Genomic DNA, 15780 nt, shown 5'->3' with positions numbered 1-15780 from the left:
GTTGAACTGGAAGCACTGGTTGCACACTCTGGTCCTTGGCGGCTCTTCTGGCAGGTACCTGAGACCCTGTGTTCCTGTTCTTTCCCCTCGGGTACCTTGTGAGATTCATCTCTGGCCTTCTTCCTTTCGATACAACAATTCAGCATCTGTCCAGGAACAAAAACTCTTTTCACACATGGAAACATAACACTGCTACTTGTGTTCAACAGACAACACGACATAAACAGGTGTTTGGGAGTTTGAAGATGCTGTATCACACTGAGCATCAGCTCTCAGAATTCATTTTTCTCTTTATCACCTAAACATCGTTCCAATTATCAAAGTTAACACAACACTTTTGATAAACCACTGGAATTAAAGCTGCAAGTCTACAAATGTGCATGATGTTGTTTTTTGTCTTTTAAATCGTTCGATTAGTCCTTGCACTTTGCGCACTGTGTGGCTACCTGGAACTTCTGATGCAAAAGACAACAGCGAAGATCAGGAGCTGCACCTGCCAGCCTGCAGATTAGGAAGCACAGAGATGGATATGAGTGAACACCAGTGTGTTAACAGAGAAACAAATACTGCTTAAACAATTTCAAGCAAAGTTTTAGTTAGAGCACGGCACAAACACTGCAGGGGCTTTTGTGCCTGGTATTATGTGCTTGGATTTTTACATTTTGGTCATTTGTCTGTTATTTGAGACGGACGGAGATCCAACATGACTGACAACAAGACCAAAGCCCGATTCTAAAGTGTCGGCTCAGCTGGACAGCTGAAGCTGGACAGCTGAAGCTGGACAGCGTACAGACATCCAGCATTTGACTTTACTTATATGGCACAGGATAAGAACCACAGAGTGCTTCACAATAATATGAAACAGCACAAATCTAGTTCAAAGCCAGGCTAAATAAATGAGTCTCAAGCTGCTGTTTATAAAAATAAATGCAATCAAGGCAACATAATGATGGAGGCAAAGCACTCCACAGCCTGGGGGCCCCCGCTCTGACAGATCCATCTCCTCTGGTCTCAAAATGTGTTTCTGTCTTCTGTCTGTGTCCAAGTCAACAGTCTAACGAGGTCCCACAAATGTCTGCAAATAGGTTCTGCTCTTCCACGAAGTCCTTTGAGATCCCGACTGAAATCGGCTGGTGCCAATATCTGCTGAGTGTTGGCCACGAATAAAGCAGCAATAACAGAGTTCAACGAGAACAACAACTTTTCATTATCACTTATTCTTCACTCTCTCCACAGCTGATGGACCAACAGCAGCACACAGAGGACAGTGGTACCAGATACTTTGTATGCCGTCACCATCTGACAGAGGAGCTCCAGGGCTGAAAATATATCCTCAACCTCAGGTTCAACTAACGAACTGACCCAGTCACAGACTTCCAGGGAGGCTTTGGAGTATCATTCCCAAGTTCAAGCTCAGCCCCTAGTCCCACTTCTTAGAAAGGGAAACCGCTACTGTAGTCTGCTTATCCCGAGGTGGGAAACCAGGACAGTCCAACAACATCCACAGACTCAGTGGGACTCGCACCTCCAGCCCAGGAGTCCTGCCACCAAAGAGTCATGTAACTCGTCACAGACCTCGCCAATTAATATCAAATCAAATAGCTGGTTCAGTCCCAACTGATGGTCTCATTATTCAGGTTTCACACAAGAAACGTCTCATGACGGGTAAAAACAACGAGCTCTCTCAAGACTTTTGCAAAACATGCTGGTGGCAGTGGTCACAGTAGAACTACTGAAGGTTCCAGCGCACTTTTGGTAAAGTGGAAAGAATATTATTTCACCATAAACGGGCCACGACCAGGTGCTTCCCACAAGATTTCACACAGACCAGTGAAAAGAATTATCAGAAGAGTCAAGGCCCAGTTATGAAGAGCCACAGAAAGGCCTGGAATCAGCAGGTACGACTGTTTCAAAGAAAACTATATGTGCGCAAGAGCCACAGAAAAAAAGAGAAGCGTGAAGTGTGTTTAAAGTTTGCTGAACAAGTCTGTGAAACGCTGGCAGAATATTATCATCTGCATTCATAAAGTATCCACAGGCGTCTTTGCCTGCTCTCCTGTACACTCATGAGTTCACACCTACCTGCCCCTCTAACACCATCGTTACATTTGCTGATGATGCGACAATCATCAGTGGAGAAGACGGCGAACAGGCAGGAGGTTAAAAACCTGACAGGCTGCTGCAATGAACACAACCGTCTGCTCGGCGCCATCAAAACTAAGGAGATGTGACCTCAGCAGAGGGAAACACGTTCCTCTCCACATCAAGCAGACTGTGTTCAGCGAGTGTCCTCGTTCCTGGGGACTCACGTAGCTGAGGACCTCTCATGGTCCAAAGTCAAAGACTCCACCTCAGGATGCTGAGGAGGAGGAACCATCTGGAGAAGAAAGTCTTGGTGGCTTTTTTACCACAGCACCATAGTGTGTCCCCACCTACTGCTAACAGCTTGGTATGCTAACTGCTCAGTGGCTCATTAAGACAGCACAGAAGAATAGTGCCTGTCCCTTTCCTTCCCTGGAGGACATGGTCAGCACTCGCTGTCTCAGGAGAGCCAATCAAATCTCATCTCATCCTGGACAGCACCTGTTCAAGAAACAGGACAGCCAGGCTAAGAAAACAGCTTTTCCCCTGGACCATCGATCACTGAACACTAAGCTCAGTGGATGGACCAAGTGAGCCTCCCTCCTACCTGAGACACTCCTGTGTAACATTCAGTATAATGTTCACTAATGCTGCCAAATGTAAGCTTACATCTAATACAAAACACCAGCATAACACGGGACAATTACACCCTCCCTCCATGGCTGCTGCCATCCAACCAGTGCAATACTCCTCTGGTTAAATGGTAAATGGACTGGTTCTTATATAGCGCTTTTCTACTCTTCTGAGCACTCAAAGCGCTTTACACAACTTGTGCATTCACCCATTCGCACAAGCACATTTTTCTAGGTGCTTTCTAAGTAACATTCTCTCTCTCACACACACGCACACACACACACACACACACACACTCCGATGAACGCATCGGAGAGCAATTTGGGGTTAGTATCTTGCCCAAGGATATTTGGCATGCAGCCTGGGGGAAGCCAGGAATTGAACCACCAACCTTCCGATCAGTAGACGACCCGCTCTACCGCCTGAGCTGCAGCCACCCTATTTTATTGCTATTTTATTCAGTTTGACGAATGAATGATGATACGCTTTAACTTTAATATAGTTTGGTCATTTAATTCAATTCAATAAAACTTTATTGATCCTGAAGGCTGACCCCGATGGAAATTGGGTTAAGGCTGCCGACCTTTGCCAGCGCCATCTTACCCTTCTGACCATACATACATGACACAAACATCACATGGGGAAGACAGGTCAGAGAGGTATAACAATGGAAAATGCACCACATGAGGAAAGGAGAAAAAAATAACTCCCCCCAGACTGAGCTCCAACAGGGAGATCAGTTTGAGAACAGAAAAAAACACCTCTGCACATGAAAAAACTCTTAATACACGAAAGAAACACATGACAAGCAACAGGGATGGGTAAAGGGTGAGAGACAGCCAGTGTAGACAGTATATCCGGGCCTGCGTGCGCTGGTCTCCTTGATCCACCGTCAGCATCGGAGGGGAATAAGCGTCGAAGGCGTTTGGAGGGGGGAGGAGTGTACATCTGCATGTGTATATATGTCTGTGTCTGTATGTGTGTGTGTGTCCAGAGTTCAGCTGAGACAGTGTCCTCCTCCCTGCCAGGCTAAGTAAACAGTCTTCCAGCCAACCCAGGTGGCCTTGCATGGAGTGGGAAGAACAGTCTAAACACAGTCGTTATCAGGGAGTTGTTGTTCGGCCCCAGCCTTGAGCCCACGGCTGGGGCCGAAGGGGTATCCGCGTAAGTGATGGAGGTTTTTACTTTAGTGCGAACAGCTCATATGAATTTCAAAGCTGTTCTAACACTCCGACACTGGTCTCTCAATCTCCCGTTGGAGAGCCGTGAGCTTCTCCATGATGTTATCAAACTTGCGCTCCGTGATGTTGTCATTCTTGTGCTCAGAGAGCCGATTCTGAGAACTCAAAGACACGACGTCGTAGTCTCACTCCAAGCGCTTTATTTGTTACGCCATTTTTCTCCACACCAACAACAACCCTTCGCGGGCAACAGTACTCTCGCAGTATAACAGAAAATAACAAGTTAACAACGACCGCAGTGAGCTTCTCCAAGATGTGATCCATGCTGCGTTCAATGAGCCCATTTTGAGAAACTCACGCCTCTTCCCATCGTTTGAATCCCAGCGGGCAGCCTTGTGGGGGTTTGAACAGCCGGTTCCGCTTTCTTAATTCTTCGATAAGTCAGGGCCAAGCCAGCTCCGATCAGCCAGAACCCTGTTATCATGGCTCCAAATAGGTAGATATCTTCAGCACTCAGGCTCACCCGAGCCCAGACTTCTCGTTGAGAAAGGGGTGTCAATTGCATTCAGGGACCAGTTGATCCAACCCATAATTCCTCTTTTAGGTTTTAGAGAACAGACTGTGAGAGAGTGTTCCAGGGAAAAGTAATACAAAAAACACGAGACTAGACAAGGACACAAGAGGCTAAGCAGGGAAGCTAAGGGAGAGGAGAAAAGTGCGACTGCCTTTGTTAAGAGCAAAACTCTCTGAATGCTGTAAACACACCGTGTTTGGGTGGCTGCATCCCAAAAACACCACAGCAACACTGAAGTCTGGAGGTGGGAGCATTATGATTTTGATGTTCCCAAAAAAATGTGTGATTGCTTAGAAAAGTTATGCATAAAAACTTTATAACAAGCTGCAAAAGGGACTGAGCCATTAAATCTAACTCCAGGAAGGATGAATGGAGACATTGTTGATTAAAATCTGCTGCCATCTACCAGGATGATGAAGATGAAACAAAGATGGATGTTTCAGCAAGACCATGATCACAAACACAGCCGATGGAAACTGTTGGTTTCAGAGGAATCAAGTAAAGCTGCTGGAACGGCCCAGCCAATCACCTGAGCTGAATCTGTGGGAAGGATCCACGGAGCATTCGGGATTTATAGACTGTTTGTGTGGTGAGTGGGTCAAAGTCATGAGCAATGATGGGACTGGTTTCTCCATACAGAAGCTGCCATGAACTGTCATCACCAACATTTGTATAAAGTAATAAATAAATGTCTGTGTGTTTAATGTTCCCGTGTTACCGACATCTGGTGATAATTTCACATCAAAGCACCTTTAGAAATATATTTGCTTAGAGAACTGCTGACGTGTTCAATACTTATTTTACCTGCTATAGAATGAAAATGTTAATATGTGTGACATCTTTAAAATCAAAGCAGCACGAGCCTGTGAGGTACCCACCCACAAATAAGATGGTTATTTTCCCACCGGTAATGCAACTCAAGGACAAACTCCTGCCAGAGGTGTCCAACAGCCCACCGTAGTAATAGTTGACCAGACACACACACAGAGCCAGACGGTAGGTCAGACTGTCACTGGGGGCTGACTTCAGCTGGTGGAAAAGCTTCTACAACGAGGGAAAAGACCAGCATGAAATCAAACAGCAGGACACCAAATTTAATACATTCTAATAAAAATCCTGACAAAGTACTGACAGCACTGAGCCCGTCTTCACTCTGAAACTTATGTTGGACCTGACCTGAGTGTAACCTTGAGTGTGCGAGTGGTGAAGAGGCAAACATACATAATCAGAGGTTTTCTCTTGCTCCGATGTCCCACTGGAGTTGGACAGCTGAGTGTTATTCTTACAGTCAGACTTCTCCACAGCAGCATCTGGAAACAGAGACACAAACACAATTAAATAAGTCTGTCATTTAGAAACTCTGTTGTTTTATAGATGTTAGAAGAATTAAACAAGTGCAGCTCACGTAGTCAGCACTTCATGATAAAACACAGGATGCTGATCGCTCAGTGGCAAAAGCAGGATGTGACCAGAAGTAGACAATAAAAATAAGAACGCTGCCTGATATCCTGTTTAAGACGACGCTCTTGTGCTTTACTGAGCTGCTGTCAGATGGGATCAATATCTGTGGCCAGCACTCTAAGACATAAATGCAATTACGGCTGTAGTTTTAAGATTCAAGGCTGTCTTAGCTCGAGCTTCTGAGTGTGACGGGCTCAACAGTGACCAGGAAGGAAAAACTGTTTGTGAAAAGAAGCAGAGGAGCCACATCAGTACGAGTCAAACTACCACACGCTGCGAGGTCTCTGCTGCTCTGAATATCACGCTCACCGTCTCCTAACACGGGATCCACACCTCTTCTGTCAGAATCAGTTTCCTCATAAAATGAGCTGAAACCATTAAAACTCAGTCAAGTATCAGTCAACTCCGACTAGTTAATGCCTTTTAAACAGGTTACATGATTAACTCTTACCAGAAGGACAGAATTGAGTATCTCGGTGTTAAGGGGCGACTCATCGATGCGTCGATGGCGGCGAATGTGCTTCCGGGCACTGTGCACCATGTTGGAGACAGACAGTTTGGAAATGGGCACAGTTGCTGCTGGCTCGGTCAGCTTGGACAAAGCAGAGCTGATATCACTGTTTTCTACAGACGACAAACACATCCAAGAGTTTCTGTTCAATTGCTGAGGCCCGGGTCAGCACAGATGCCCAGATCTCCCAGTAAGCTACGCACGTTTCCAGAATGCAATATGGTCACTCAACAAGTAAAGCCAGGAACCTGACCTTTGCCCTCATCTTCAGCGTCTCCTCTTCAGGAATCTCCTCTTCAGGAATCTCCTCTTCAGGAATCTCCTCTTCAGGAATCTCCTCTGTAGACTCAGTCCTACAGCAGAGTTTAAAGAGCTCTGTCACAGCCTCACCTACAGGGAACACAAACAGTTACTGACCTGATATTTTCTTATTCAAACTTTTCATGAAGCACACGCTTCAGCACAGCGAAGCAGGACAACATCTGTGTAACATTTTCTAAATCATGGACGTGGCAACAAAAGAAAAGTCCACTTTACATCACATGTAAAGTGCTTGGGGCTGTCATGAGAGGCGGGGCACACCCTGGACAGGTCGCCAGTCTGTCGCAGGGCAAACACAGAGACAGACATTCACACCGTGGGAAATTTAGAGCCCCAATGAACCTGTCCCCACTAACTGCATGTCTTTGGACTGTGGGAGGAAGTAGGAGGCCCACACAGAGAACAATGAGGAAAAAAGACACTTTATTTGTCCTTTACTATGTTCTTTCTATCGGAAGCTTGATTACATCCGTCTTATCTGCTGCGCATCATTTGATGCATGAATTTTAGCCTCTTGGCTTAGAAATAGTTTCCTCTGTGCTGTTTGGACAAAAAACAAAGCCATAAAAAGTCTTCACACATCACACAACAATGTGTATGTTTGTAATGGATCCAAGTGTATTAGCAACCAGAAAAATACAACATGTAGTATGTAGCGGTGTGTTTGAAATCTGTACTGACTAGTAAAACCTCTGTGGTCTGCCCCAAAGCATCATGGTCTCTGTCCCCGAGTGTCCCACTGATCAGTTCAACTTACCCAGTAAACACTGAGGATTTTCAGCCGTCCTGACTCGAACTGACCAGTGAGGAGCTTGAAGAGGGTCGAGGTCACTGTTGGGTGATAAACAGAGTAAACAGTAGAGGAGAGTTTCTGATACACTTTTAGTTAAAGGGTTTTTATAAGTAATGAGTCATGTTTGATTACATGTGACGTAGTCCTTCACCAGTAATCAAGATAATTACACATGTAAGCATTTCCTTATGTCACACTCAGTTTGTCCCTTCATGCTTGTTAGACCTGTGCCAGCTCTGTTTGGGCCGTACAATCAAACCCATGTACGTTTACCCTTTTAATAAACTGCTCCACCCATTTCCTACTTTACGAGTGAAATATGAAGCAATGCAGTGTGTACACGGATGCAACACTCAGTGCTCAGCGCAGCGTTTTGTGTGCTATAGTGCAAGTGAACAGCTCACTCCCATCAAAGCTTTTCCATTGGATCGTTAACACAAACACCAAATGTCAGGAGGACATGCGCCTCAAACTGGAGTTGTCGTTCTAGCCCGGGTATTGTGTTATCCTTGTCTGTATACCGAGCTTCTTATTAATAAGCAGCTCTGCACAAGAGCAGAAGCAGAGTCCAGCCTGTTGCTCTTACAGTATAATACTCATAATAAAAGCACAGTAACCGTGGTTAGTCACTGAGCAGCCCGGTGCGTTTCTCTTGATTTCTTTAGTCAGGGTAAATTCATTCACCTGCACGGGTTAGCTAAACGAACTTTACAAAACAAGTTTCCCCTACAGCCGAGTGCTCACCTAAGGACCTAAGTTACGGATTAGCTTACACACACATTTAACTTACCGAAAAGAATACGGTGGGGCCTCAGGTCCTCCTGTCTGGTAGTCCAATTTACTGAAGAACACCTCAGGCTGTCACTTTGAAATAGTCGGTAATGTAAACGCTGGACCTCTCAGCATCTGCCATTCCCGAACAGACACATGCAAGTTTGTCCGTGACTGCAGCCGCGCTGTACATTTATTTCAGTTTCAATATTTTTTTCAGTTTCAATATTTTTTTCGGTTTCATTTCAAGGTGGCATCGTTCTGATCCCATACACACACACACAAATCCTGATTTACAAGTACACAATATTTATGAGCACAATTTGAGCCCATATCCTCTCTCTACCACAGCTGCCTTTGAACTTGCCTGGGCCAGGTCTGAGTCCAGCTTTGCTACTCCTGCCAGGTCACATGACACAGGGGTGTGCTCTGATGTCAGCAGGCAGGTCAGTGGAGCCCTCTGGTGGTGGATATATGGCAGTGAAACAGGAGGAGGCCTGAGAACAGACAGCAGGCTTAACTAGCAGGACAAAGTAGCATGTAGTACTTGAAGGAGTCGTCACAGCCAATCAGCTCTCAGGAAAATGGAACATCACATAAATATTTCTCTTCTTTGATTTTCATCAATTATTTCCTTTGACAGATTTTCCGTCAACACTTCTGCTTGATCAGAAGCTCATAGGCAGTTCCTGTCACTCTACAATAACACAATGTAAAGGCTGCGCTCTCTGCCCTCCATAATTTGACATATTTTGTTATTTTGTGTGTGTTTGTCTGTGTGAAGTTTTGATGTGTATGTGAAAAACAATTTTGAAAACACTGGAAAAAGACCTCAAGACATGTTTTCCTTTACTTTCTATGAAACAACAATTCCCACCAAGGCTTTTCAGGGTGAAATTTAGTGCATAGAAAAACCTGTGCCAGGTTGTCTCCATCTAGTGGTGAACATGGCCTCACCACTACATCAGGTGAGCTTTTCACTGTGCAGTGACACAAAAGTCATTTAACAATTTAAAAAAAAGCAATGTTACAGATTCAGTAAGAACTGAAGTTTATCATAATCCTTCAAGTTTCACTCAGTAACAGCAGCTTTTTAATATTATTGACTATATTTTAGAGTCACATTTATATGAAATGTCAAACAATCACAGAGTGACACTGAACTAAACAATCAATGCCATGTGAGTTGTTCTTGTTTGTTCTTTATCTCGGATTTATTGTAAGCAGCGGGAGTAGAAGCTAAAGAAAAATAGTAAAGATATGAATGAATCTCTGCTCTTACAGCTTTTATTGTGCCATAATGTCTGCTTTGAAACCATCCTCTTGCTCGTCTCTTGGATGCTCACCTCTTCTTCACCTGTTCCTTTCACCAAACTGCTGCACTCTCGTTCTCTGCTCTCGCCTCCTCTTCTGGTTATAATTAGATGCAGTCAGCATGTGCCAAACAAACTCCCCCCAAATCGATCATGTTTGATATGATGATGACGTTTTTAACATCTTATTTATGCACTTGTTGGGTGGGAAAGAGTAAACAAAGATGGGGCATAGAAGCAGAACTGATACGTGTGGAGGGACAGTAACTGTGTATGTGTAAGCATTTAAACACTGCAGAGAGTCAAATTAACAGTAACACTATTTTGTCTAAGTCCGCCATTGTAGAAATTCATTTCACCGAAACAATAACATGGCGCACAATGTGACAATAAACGTATAAAACACAAATTCTTACCTAGCAGGAGAATAAATAATCAGTATTTTAAGGCTACTGCATGTATAGATGTCACTGCTGGCTCACATAAGCTAGCTCTGAGACCCGCCAGAGTTTACGCCACAGTTGACTGTCGCGAAAGAGTCGTAAATCACCGGCATTGTAAAACTTAAAATGATTCCAGGGCATGTTATAAAACACCCAATAGATGTACTGGATATTAAACGGTATCAAACGACTAAATGAACACAGGGTTACAATTACATGCTCACGTCGTCACATCGAGAGTTTATTCATTAATCATCAGAGTTCAACAATGTTACATCCAGTTGGAAACAGCTTCACTAACGCCAGCAAAACAGGCTAACAGTATATAAGAGCACAAAAACAGCCGTGCTTATCAACAGCTCGATATATCCTCAACAACTCACCTCAGTATGTGTAACCCGTTCATGTGTTACGCCTGTTGTTCTTGCGTTGTGTTCTGGCGTGAAAGTAAGAGGCAGGAGACAGTACTGGGTCTTTGGCTCTTTACTGCACATCTGCAACACAGAAACATGTGTCTGATCTGTGTGTGTCACGCGACTGCCAGTACACCTCTCCTCCGGCCATGCTGAAAGGAGCTGTGTCTGCAGCTTCATTAACACTACAATAATATAATGAATCAAATACAACAAATTGTTTTAAAACATTAACTTAAGCTCTCAAAAACAAAAAGCACAAAATAAATAATATGTCACTGAAAAAAACATCAAAAACAACTTATAAGAACAATCAACAAAATAATTCAAAAACAAATAAACAGTCAGATAAATACAATTCAATAACCAGGACCCAATATTCTGGTACTTATAGTTCAAACATTATACTTCAGTACAATTATATTAATAACCGCCATCTAACAGGCAGTACAACACTGTACTTATAAAAACAATGAATGAAAGACTGCATCTCCAAAACATAAGAACATCTCCATACCTGCAACACAGAAATAAGTGTCTGATCTGTGTGTGTCACGCGACTGCCAGTACACCTCTCCTGACGAAGGAAAAAAGAGTGCATGCTGTTAAAAAAGACTGCCGCGAGTAGCCGCTAGCAATCAGGCTAACTTAGCATGCTAGCATTTTAGCTGCGTTCTCGGCTAAAACTCATAAGCGTATATTAGTGAACTCCGCCCTCCACAAAACCTATCCCGAATGAGTCTCTTAATGACAGACAAAAACGCGGCGGTTTGGCTGTATTCACATTGCAGCTTGGGATCTGAACAAACTTTAATTAGCTGAGAGCAACGTGGCAGTGACTTACCTCCGGCCATGCTGAAAGGAGCTGTGACCGGGGCACACATGCACGCGCCTACGTCACCACGCAGCGCACACACACACATGAACGCACTATACACATATGCAGCATATTTATTTTACTTGGTTTTAGAGTTGGAGTATTTACATATTGATCTGAAATATTTTGCTGCTGAGCAGCAGAGCTCCAAAGCGTCCCCCTGTAACCATGGTTACGCAGATGCGTTCCGACTGTCACGTCACCGAGGAGAACCTGTTTCAAATGTATACCTGGATCAACCTGGAATCAGTTTGAAAAGTTTTCTGCTGAGATCCGCGGCTCGACTTCCTGGCACCCCGGGATAAGATGAGTTGCTGTGTTTTTCACGGAGAAAAAATAATTAACATGGAATAACGTCAGTGTTAGATGAAAAAAAAGATGCAAGCAGAAAAGGACAGCAGATTGAGAAGAGATTTCGTCAAACGGTATCCTTACCGTTTAAAGAAATCTCTTTTTTTTATGTTTATTTTATTCTATTTGATCTCAAAAAGCTCCTAAAACAGTCAGTGATCACTGTTGACCTCCCTCGGCTTTTATTACCGCTAATCATTTATTTAAGCTCAGTTTTTAAAACCTTAGGATGTAACTACAGCCCAGCCCATGCAGCAGTATATGAATGACTAACCTCGTATTGTAGATGGATTATCTCAGTTGTTCTCCTGGCTGAAGTTTGGTCCTTTTACAGCATCCTGCCATGCGATTACATTTGTTCCTGACCACCGAGAACACTCACGTTAACTTTTATCGAGTGGAAAAAAAGTTAGCTTGTTTATATTATGCTAACATAGCTGTGTCGCTAGCGGTCACGTAGCACATCATTATATACCAGCTAGCCCAACTTAAGTAACCCTACAAACGTCACTGCTGTTTAGTTTTCTGTCTTCATTTATGCTGGAAGTGATAGCAGAGCTGTACGTTTTAATTTGTTTCCAAAACCCCGCAGTCAGGACATGCTATATTGTATTTAGATAGAAGCTAGCGAGCTAACTCCCTGCTAACTTCTAACTCCGTTAAATGTCATAAATTCCGTTTTCGTGGATGCCTGGATGTTAAACTCAATTGTTACACCTGGTAGAGCAGAACGCTGATCATTTTATTAAAGATGAAAGACTTTAGACAGTTTTTCAACTCTCAGTAATGCCACAGTGATCGTTTGATATATGGACCTGCAGCGGAGTTTAGACCCAGACACGGCTAGTGAAGTCAGACTGAACAACCGGATAGTGATATGAATTAATTTAGAACTCACCGGAGAGAAAATGCCGCGAGCAAATCAACAAAAAGCTGGGGATTGCACAGAACTCGATATCCGCTCGTCTCACCACTGCAATCCATGCCTGCCGTCTTTGTTTGGTGATATCGGATACATGGGATCCCTCACGTTGCCGCCAGGATGGAAAACGATGAAAACATAGCCCATTATCCAGTGTCTTGCCTTCACGATCGTGAGATCTAACGTTGCAACCAACTACACAACACGTAGGAACCATAGCTGAAGCTGTATCCTTTGTCTGGCCTACTGTCATGGCGGCGGGGGGCGTGGCCCGCCTCCTGTGACATCACGCTCCAAAGCCCTATTCGGCTTACAGAATGATGATGTCACATATATTTAGAATCTCACAACAAATTTGGTCCTATGATGCTTTAATCCGTTGATCCGCAAAAGTCTATAAATAGGGGTGAAGAGCACTGACTTTTAGTTCATTAATTGCAGCATTTATGTTAGCAGAATTGAAACGTTCACCAAAGAGGTATTTTGAAACACCTGGATCCTTTTTGGAGTAGCTGTTTACAGATTCGAACATGTCTCGGAGGAAACAACCCTACAGATTTCTAAGGTAAGTTTGGTGCCGGTGCCGGTCCTCACCTCTGCAGTGCTGCCGTCTCCTGTAGCGCTGCATGGTTCTAAGCTAAGTTTCCTTTCCTTTTTCTGTTCTCCTAGTTTTTGTCCTCAGGTTTGAAGTGTCTGTGTTGTGCAGCTGGTCTGGTCTGTCTCTAGACAGTTCAGGCTGCACCCACCAGTAAATGGTGGAGGCTCACAGCGACATACTCAACACACAAGTTTCTGAACTCTGCATGAGGGTTTCTCCGACGAAGTGAGGGCCGTGAGGCACAGCTCCCCGTCCCCCGGTGACCCTGCTAGGTCCACCTTCTTAGGGAAACCCTCTGCAGAGGAGCTGACAGAGCCAGGAACTTACGAGTTGTGTGTGTCCACTCAGGCATCATTCATACTTGTTCTGTAGGCAGTTCCTGTCAGAAGGAGGAGGCACAGCAGGAGCGTCGGGGGGCGGAAGACGGTGCCTCAGTGCCTCTCTCCTTCTGACATTGTTAAAGAAAACCCAACAAATTTATAATTATTTATATATTTACATGTAGGTAATGTCCTCAAGTTCTGTATAACCACTCTTTCCTCTCTCTGTGTGTTTGTTTCTCGTCTGTTGTTGTGTGTATTTGTCTCTTTCAAACAGGTGCCGGTCCTCACCTCTGCAGTGCTGCCGTCTCCTGTAGCGCTGCGTGGTTCTTAGCTAAGTTTCCTTTCCTTTTTCTGTTCTCCTAGTTTTTGTCCTCAGGTTTGAAGTGTCTGTGTTGTGCAGCTGGTCTGGTCTGTCTCTAGACAGTTCAGGCTGCACCCACCAGTAAATGGTGGAGGCTCACAGCGACATACTCAACACACAAGTTTCTGAACTCTGCATGAGGGTTTCTCCGACGAAGTGAGGGCCGTGAGGCACAGCTCCCCGTCCCCCGGTGACCCTGCTAGGTCCACCTTCTTAGGGAAACCCTCTGCAGAGGAGCTGACAGAGCCAGGAACTTACGAGTTGTGTTTGTCCACTCAGGCATCATTCATACTTGTTCTGTAGGCAGTTCCTGTCAGAAGGAGGAGGCACAGCAGGAGCGTCGGGGGGCGGAAGACGGTGCCTCAGTGCCTCTCTCCTTCTGACATTGTTAAAGAAAACCCAACAAATGTATAATTATTTATATATTTACATGTAGGTAATGTCCTCAAGTTCTGTATAACCACTTTTTCCTCTCTGTGTGTTTGTTTCTCGTCTGTTGTTGTTGTGTGTTTGTGTGTATTTGTCTCTTTCAAACAGGTGCCGGTCCTCACCTCTGCAGTGCTGCCGTCTCCTGTAGCGCTGCGTGGTTCTAAGCTAAGTTTCCTTTCCTTTTTCTGTTCTCCTAGTTTTTGTCCTCAGGTTTGAAGTGTCTGTGTTGTGCAGCTGGTCTGGTCTGTCTCTAGACAGTTCAGGCTGCACCCACCAGTAAATGGTGGAGGCTCACAGCGACATACTCAACACACAAGTTTCTGAACTCTGCATGAGGGTTTCTCCGACGAAGTGAGGGCCGTGAGGCACAGCTCCCCGTCCCCCGGTGACCCTGCTAGGTCCACCTTCTTAGGGAAACCCTCTGCAGAGGAGCTGACAGAGCCAGGAACTTACGAGTTGTGTTTGTCCACTCAGGCATCATTCATACTTGTTCTGTAGGCAGTTCCTGTCAGAAGGAGGAGGCACAGCAGGAGCGTCGGGGGGCGGAAGACGGTGCCTCAGTGCCTCTCTCCTTCTGACATTGTTAAAGAAAACCCAACAAATGTATAATTATTTATATATTTACATGTAGGTAATGTCCTCAAGTTCTGTATAACCACTTTTTCCTCTCTGTGTGTTTGTTTCTCGTCTGTTGTTGTTGTGTGTTTGTGTGTATTTGTCTCTTTCAAACAGGTGCCGGTCCTCACCTCTGCAGTGCTGCCGTCTCCTGTAGCGCTGCATGGTTCTAAGCTAAGTTTCCTTTCCTTTTTCTGTTCTCCTAGTTTTTGTCCTCAGGTTTGAAGTGTCTGTGTTGTGCAGCTGGTCTGGTCTGTCTCTAGACAGTTCAGGCTGCACCCACCAGTAAATGGTGGAGGCTCACAGCGACATACTCAACACACAAGTTTCTGAACTCAGCATGAGGGTTTCTCCGACGAAGTGAGGGCCGTGAGGCACAGCTCCCCGTCCCCCGGTGACCCTGCTAGGTCCACCTTCTTAGGGAAACCCTCTGCAGAGGAGCTGACAGAGCCAGGAACTTGTGAGTTGTGTTTGTCCACTCAGGCATCATTCATACTTGTTCTGTAGGCAGTTCCTGTCAGAAGGAGGAGGCACAGCAGGAGCGTCGGGGGGCGGAAGACGGTGCCTCAGTGCCTCTCTCCTTCTGACATTGTTAAAGAAAACCCAACAAATTTATAATTATTTATATATTTACATGTAGGTAATATCCTCAAGTTCTGTATAACCACTCTTTCCTCTCTGTGTTTGTTTCTCGTCTGTTGTTGTGTGTGTTTGTGTGTATTTGTCTCTTTCAAACAGGTGCCGGTCCTCACCTCTGCAGTGCTGCCGTCTCCTGTAGCGCTGCATGGTTCTTAGCTAAGTTTCCTTT

General features: G+C 44.8%; 2 protein-coding genes and 2 long non-coding RNA genes across 8 annotated transcripts in view; 1 reads left to right on the top strand and 3 right to left on the bottom strand.

Annotated features, from left to right (window-relative positions):
- The window catches only part of LOC146672618 (uncharacterized), a 117551-nt gene that overhangs the window by 40534 nt on the left and 61237 nt on the right, over positions 1-15780 (top strand). The gene's annotated exons all lie outside the window — the stretch shown is intronic.
- LOC146672624 (rab3 GTPase-activating protein catalytic subunit-like) lies at positions 64-6723 on the bottom strand (the record flags this gene model as incomplete). The annotated part of the gene is made up of 6 exons (XM_085400890.1): positions 64-146; positions 447-501; positions 5349-5514; positions 5692-5780; positions 6383-6555; positions 6696-6723. Coding segments are annotated over 4 exons (309 nt in total), but the record flags the coding sequence as incomplete, so codon positions are not given.
- On the bottom strand, positions 6743-10768 carry LOC146672623 (uncharacterized). 5 transcript variants are annotated; one of them, XR_014908320.1, is made up of 7 exons: positions 10467-10768; positions 9674-9737; positions 9243-9307; positions 8695-8824; positions 8347-8462; positions 7521-7594; positions 6743-6832 (listed from the first exon to the last, which is right to left on the bottom strand). It is a non-coding gene; the product is annotated as an uncharacterized LOC146672623 (long non-coding RNA). The 5 variants fall into 5 exon arrangements; XR_014908321.1 differs by lacking the exon at positions 9243-9307 and having other exon boundaries at positions 9610-9737; XR_014908322.1 differs by lacking the exon at positions 9243-9307 and having other exon boundaries at positions 10467-10766.
- On the bottom strand, positions 10783-15234 carry LOC146672622 (uncharacterized). Its single transcript, XR_014908325.1, has 3 exons — positions 12623-15234; positions 11604-11687; positions 10783-11073 (listed from the first exon to the last, which is right to left on the bottom strand). It is a non-coding gene; the product is annotated as an uncharacterized LOC146672622 (long non-coding RNA).

This window comes from Rhamphochromis longiceps, linkage group LG3, assembly GCF_057381845.1.
Source record: "Rhamphochromis longiceps isolate RC_006_pf linkage group LG3, R_longiceps_female_GT1.1, whole genome shotgun sequence".
In the NCBI taxonomy this organism is placed as follows: domain Eukaryota; kingdom Metazoa; phylum Chordata; class Actinopteri; order Cichliformes; family Cichlidae; genus Rhamphochromis; species Rhamphochromis longiceps.
This window is presented reverse-complemented; position numbering and strand designations above follow the sequence as displayed.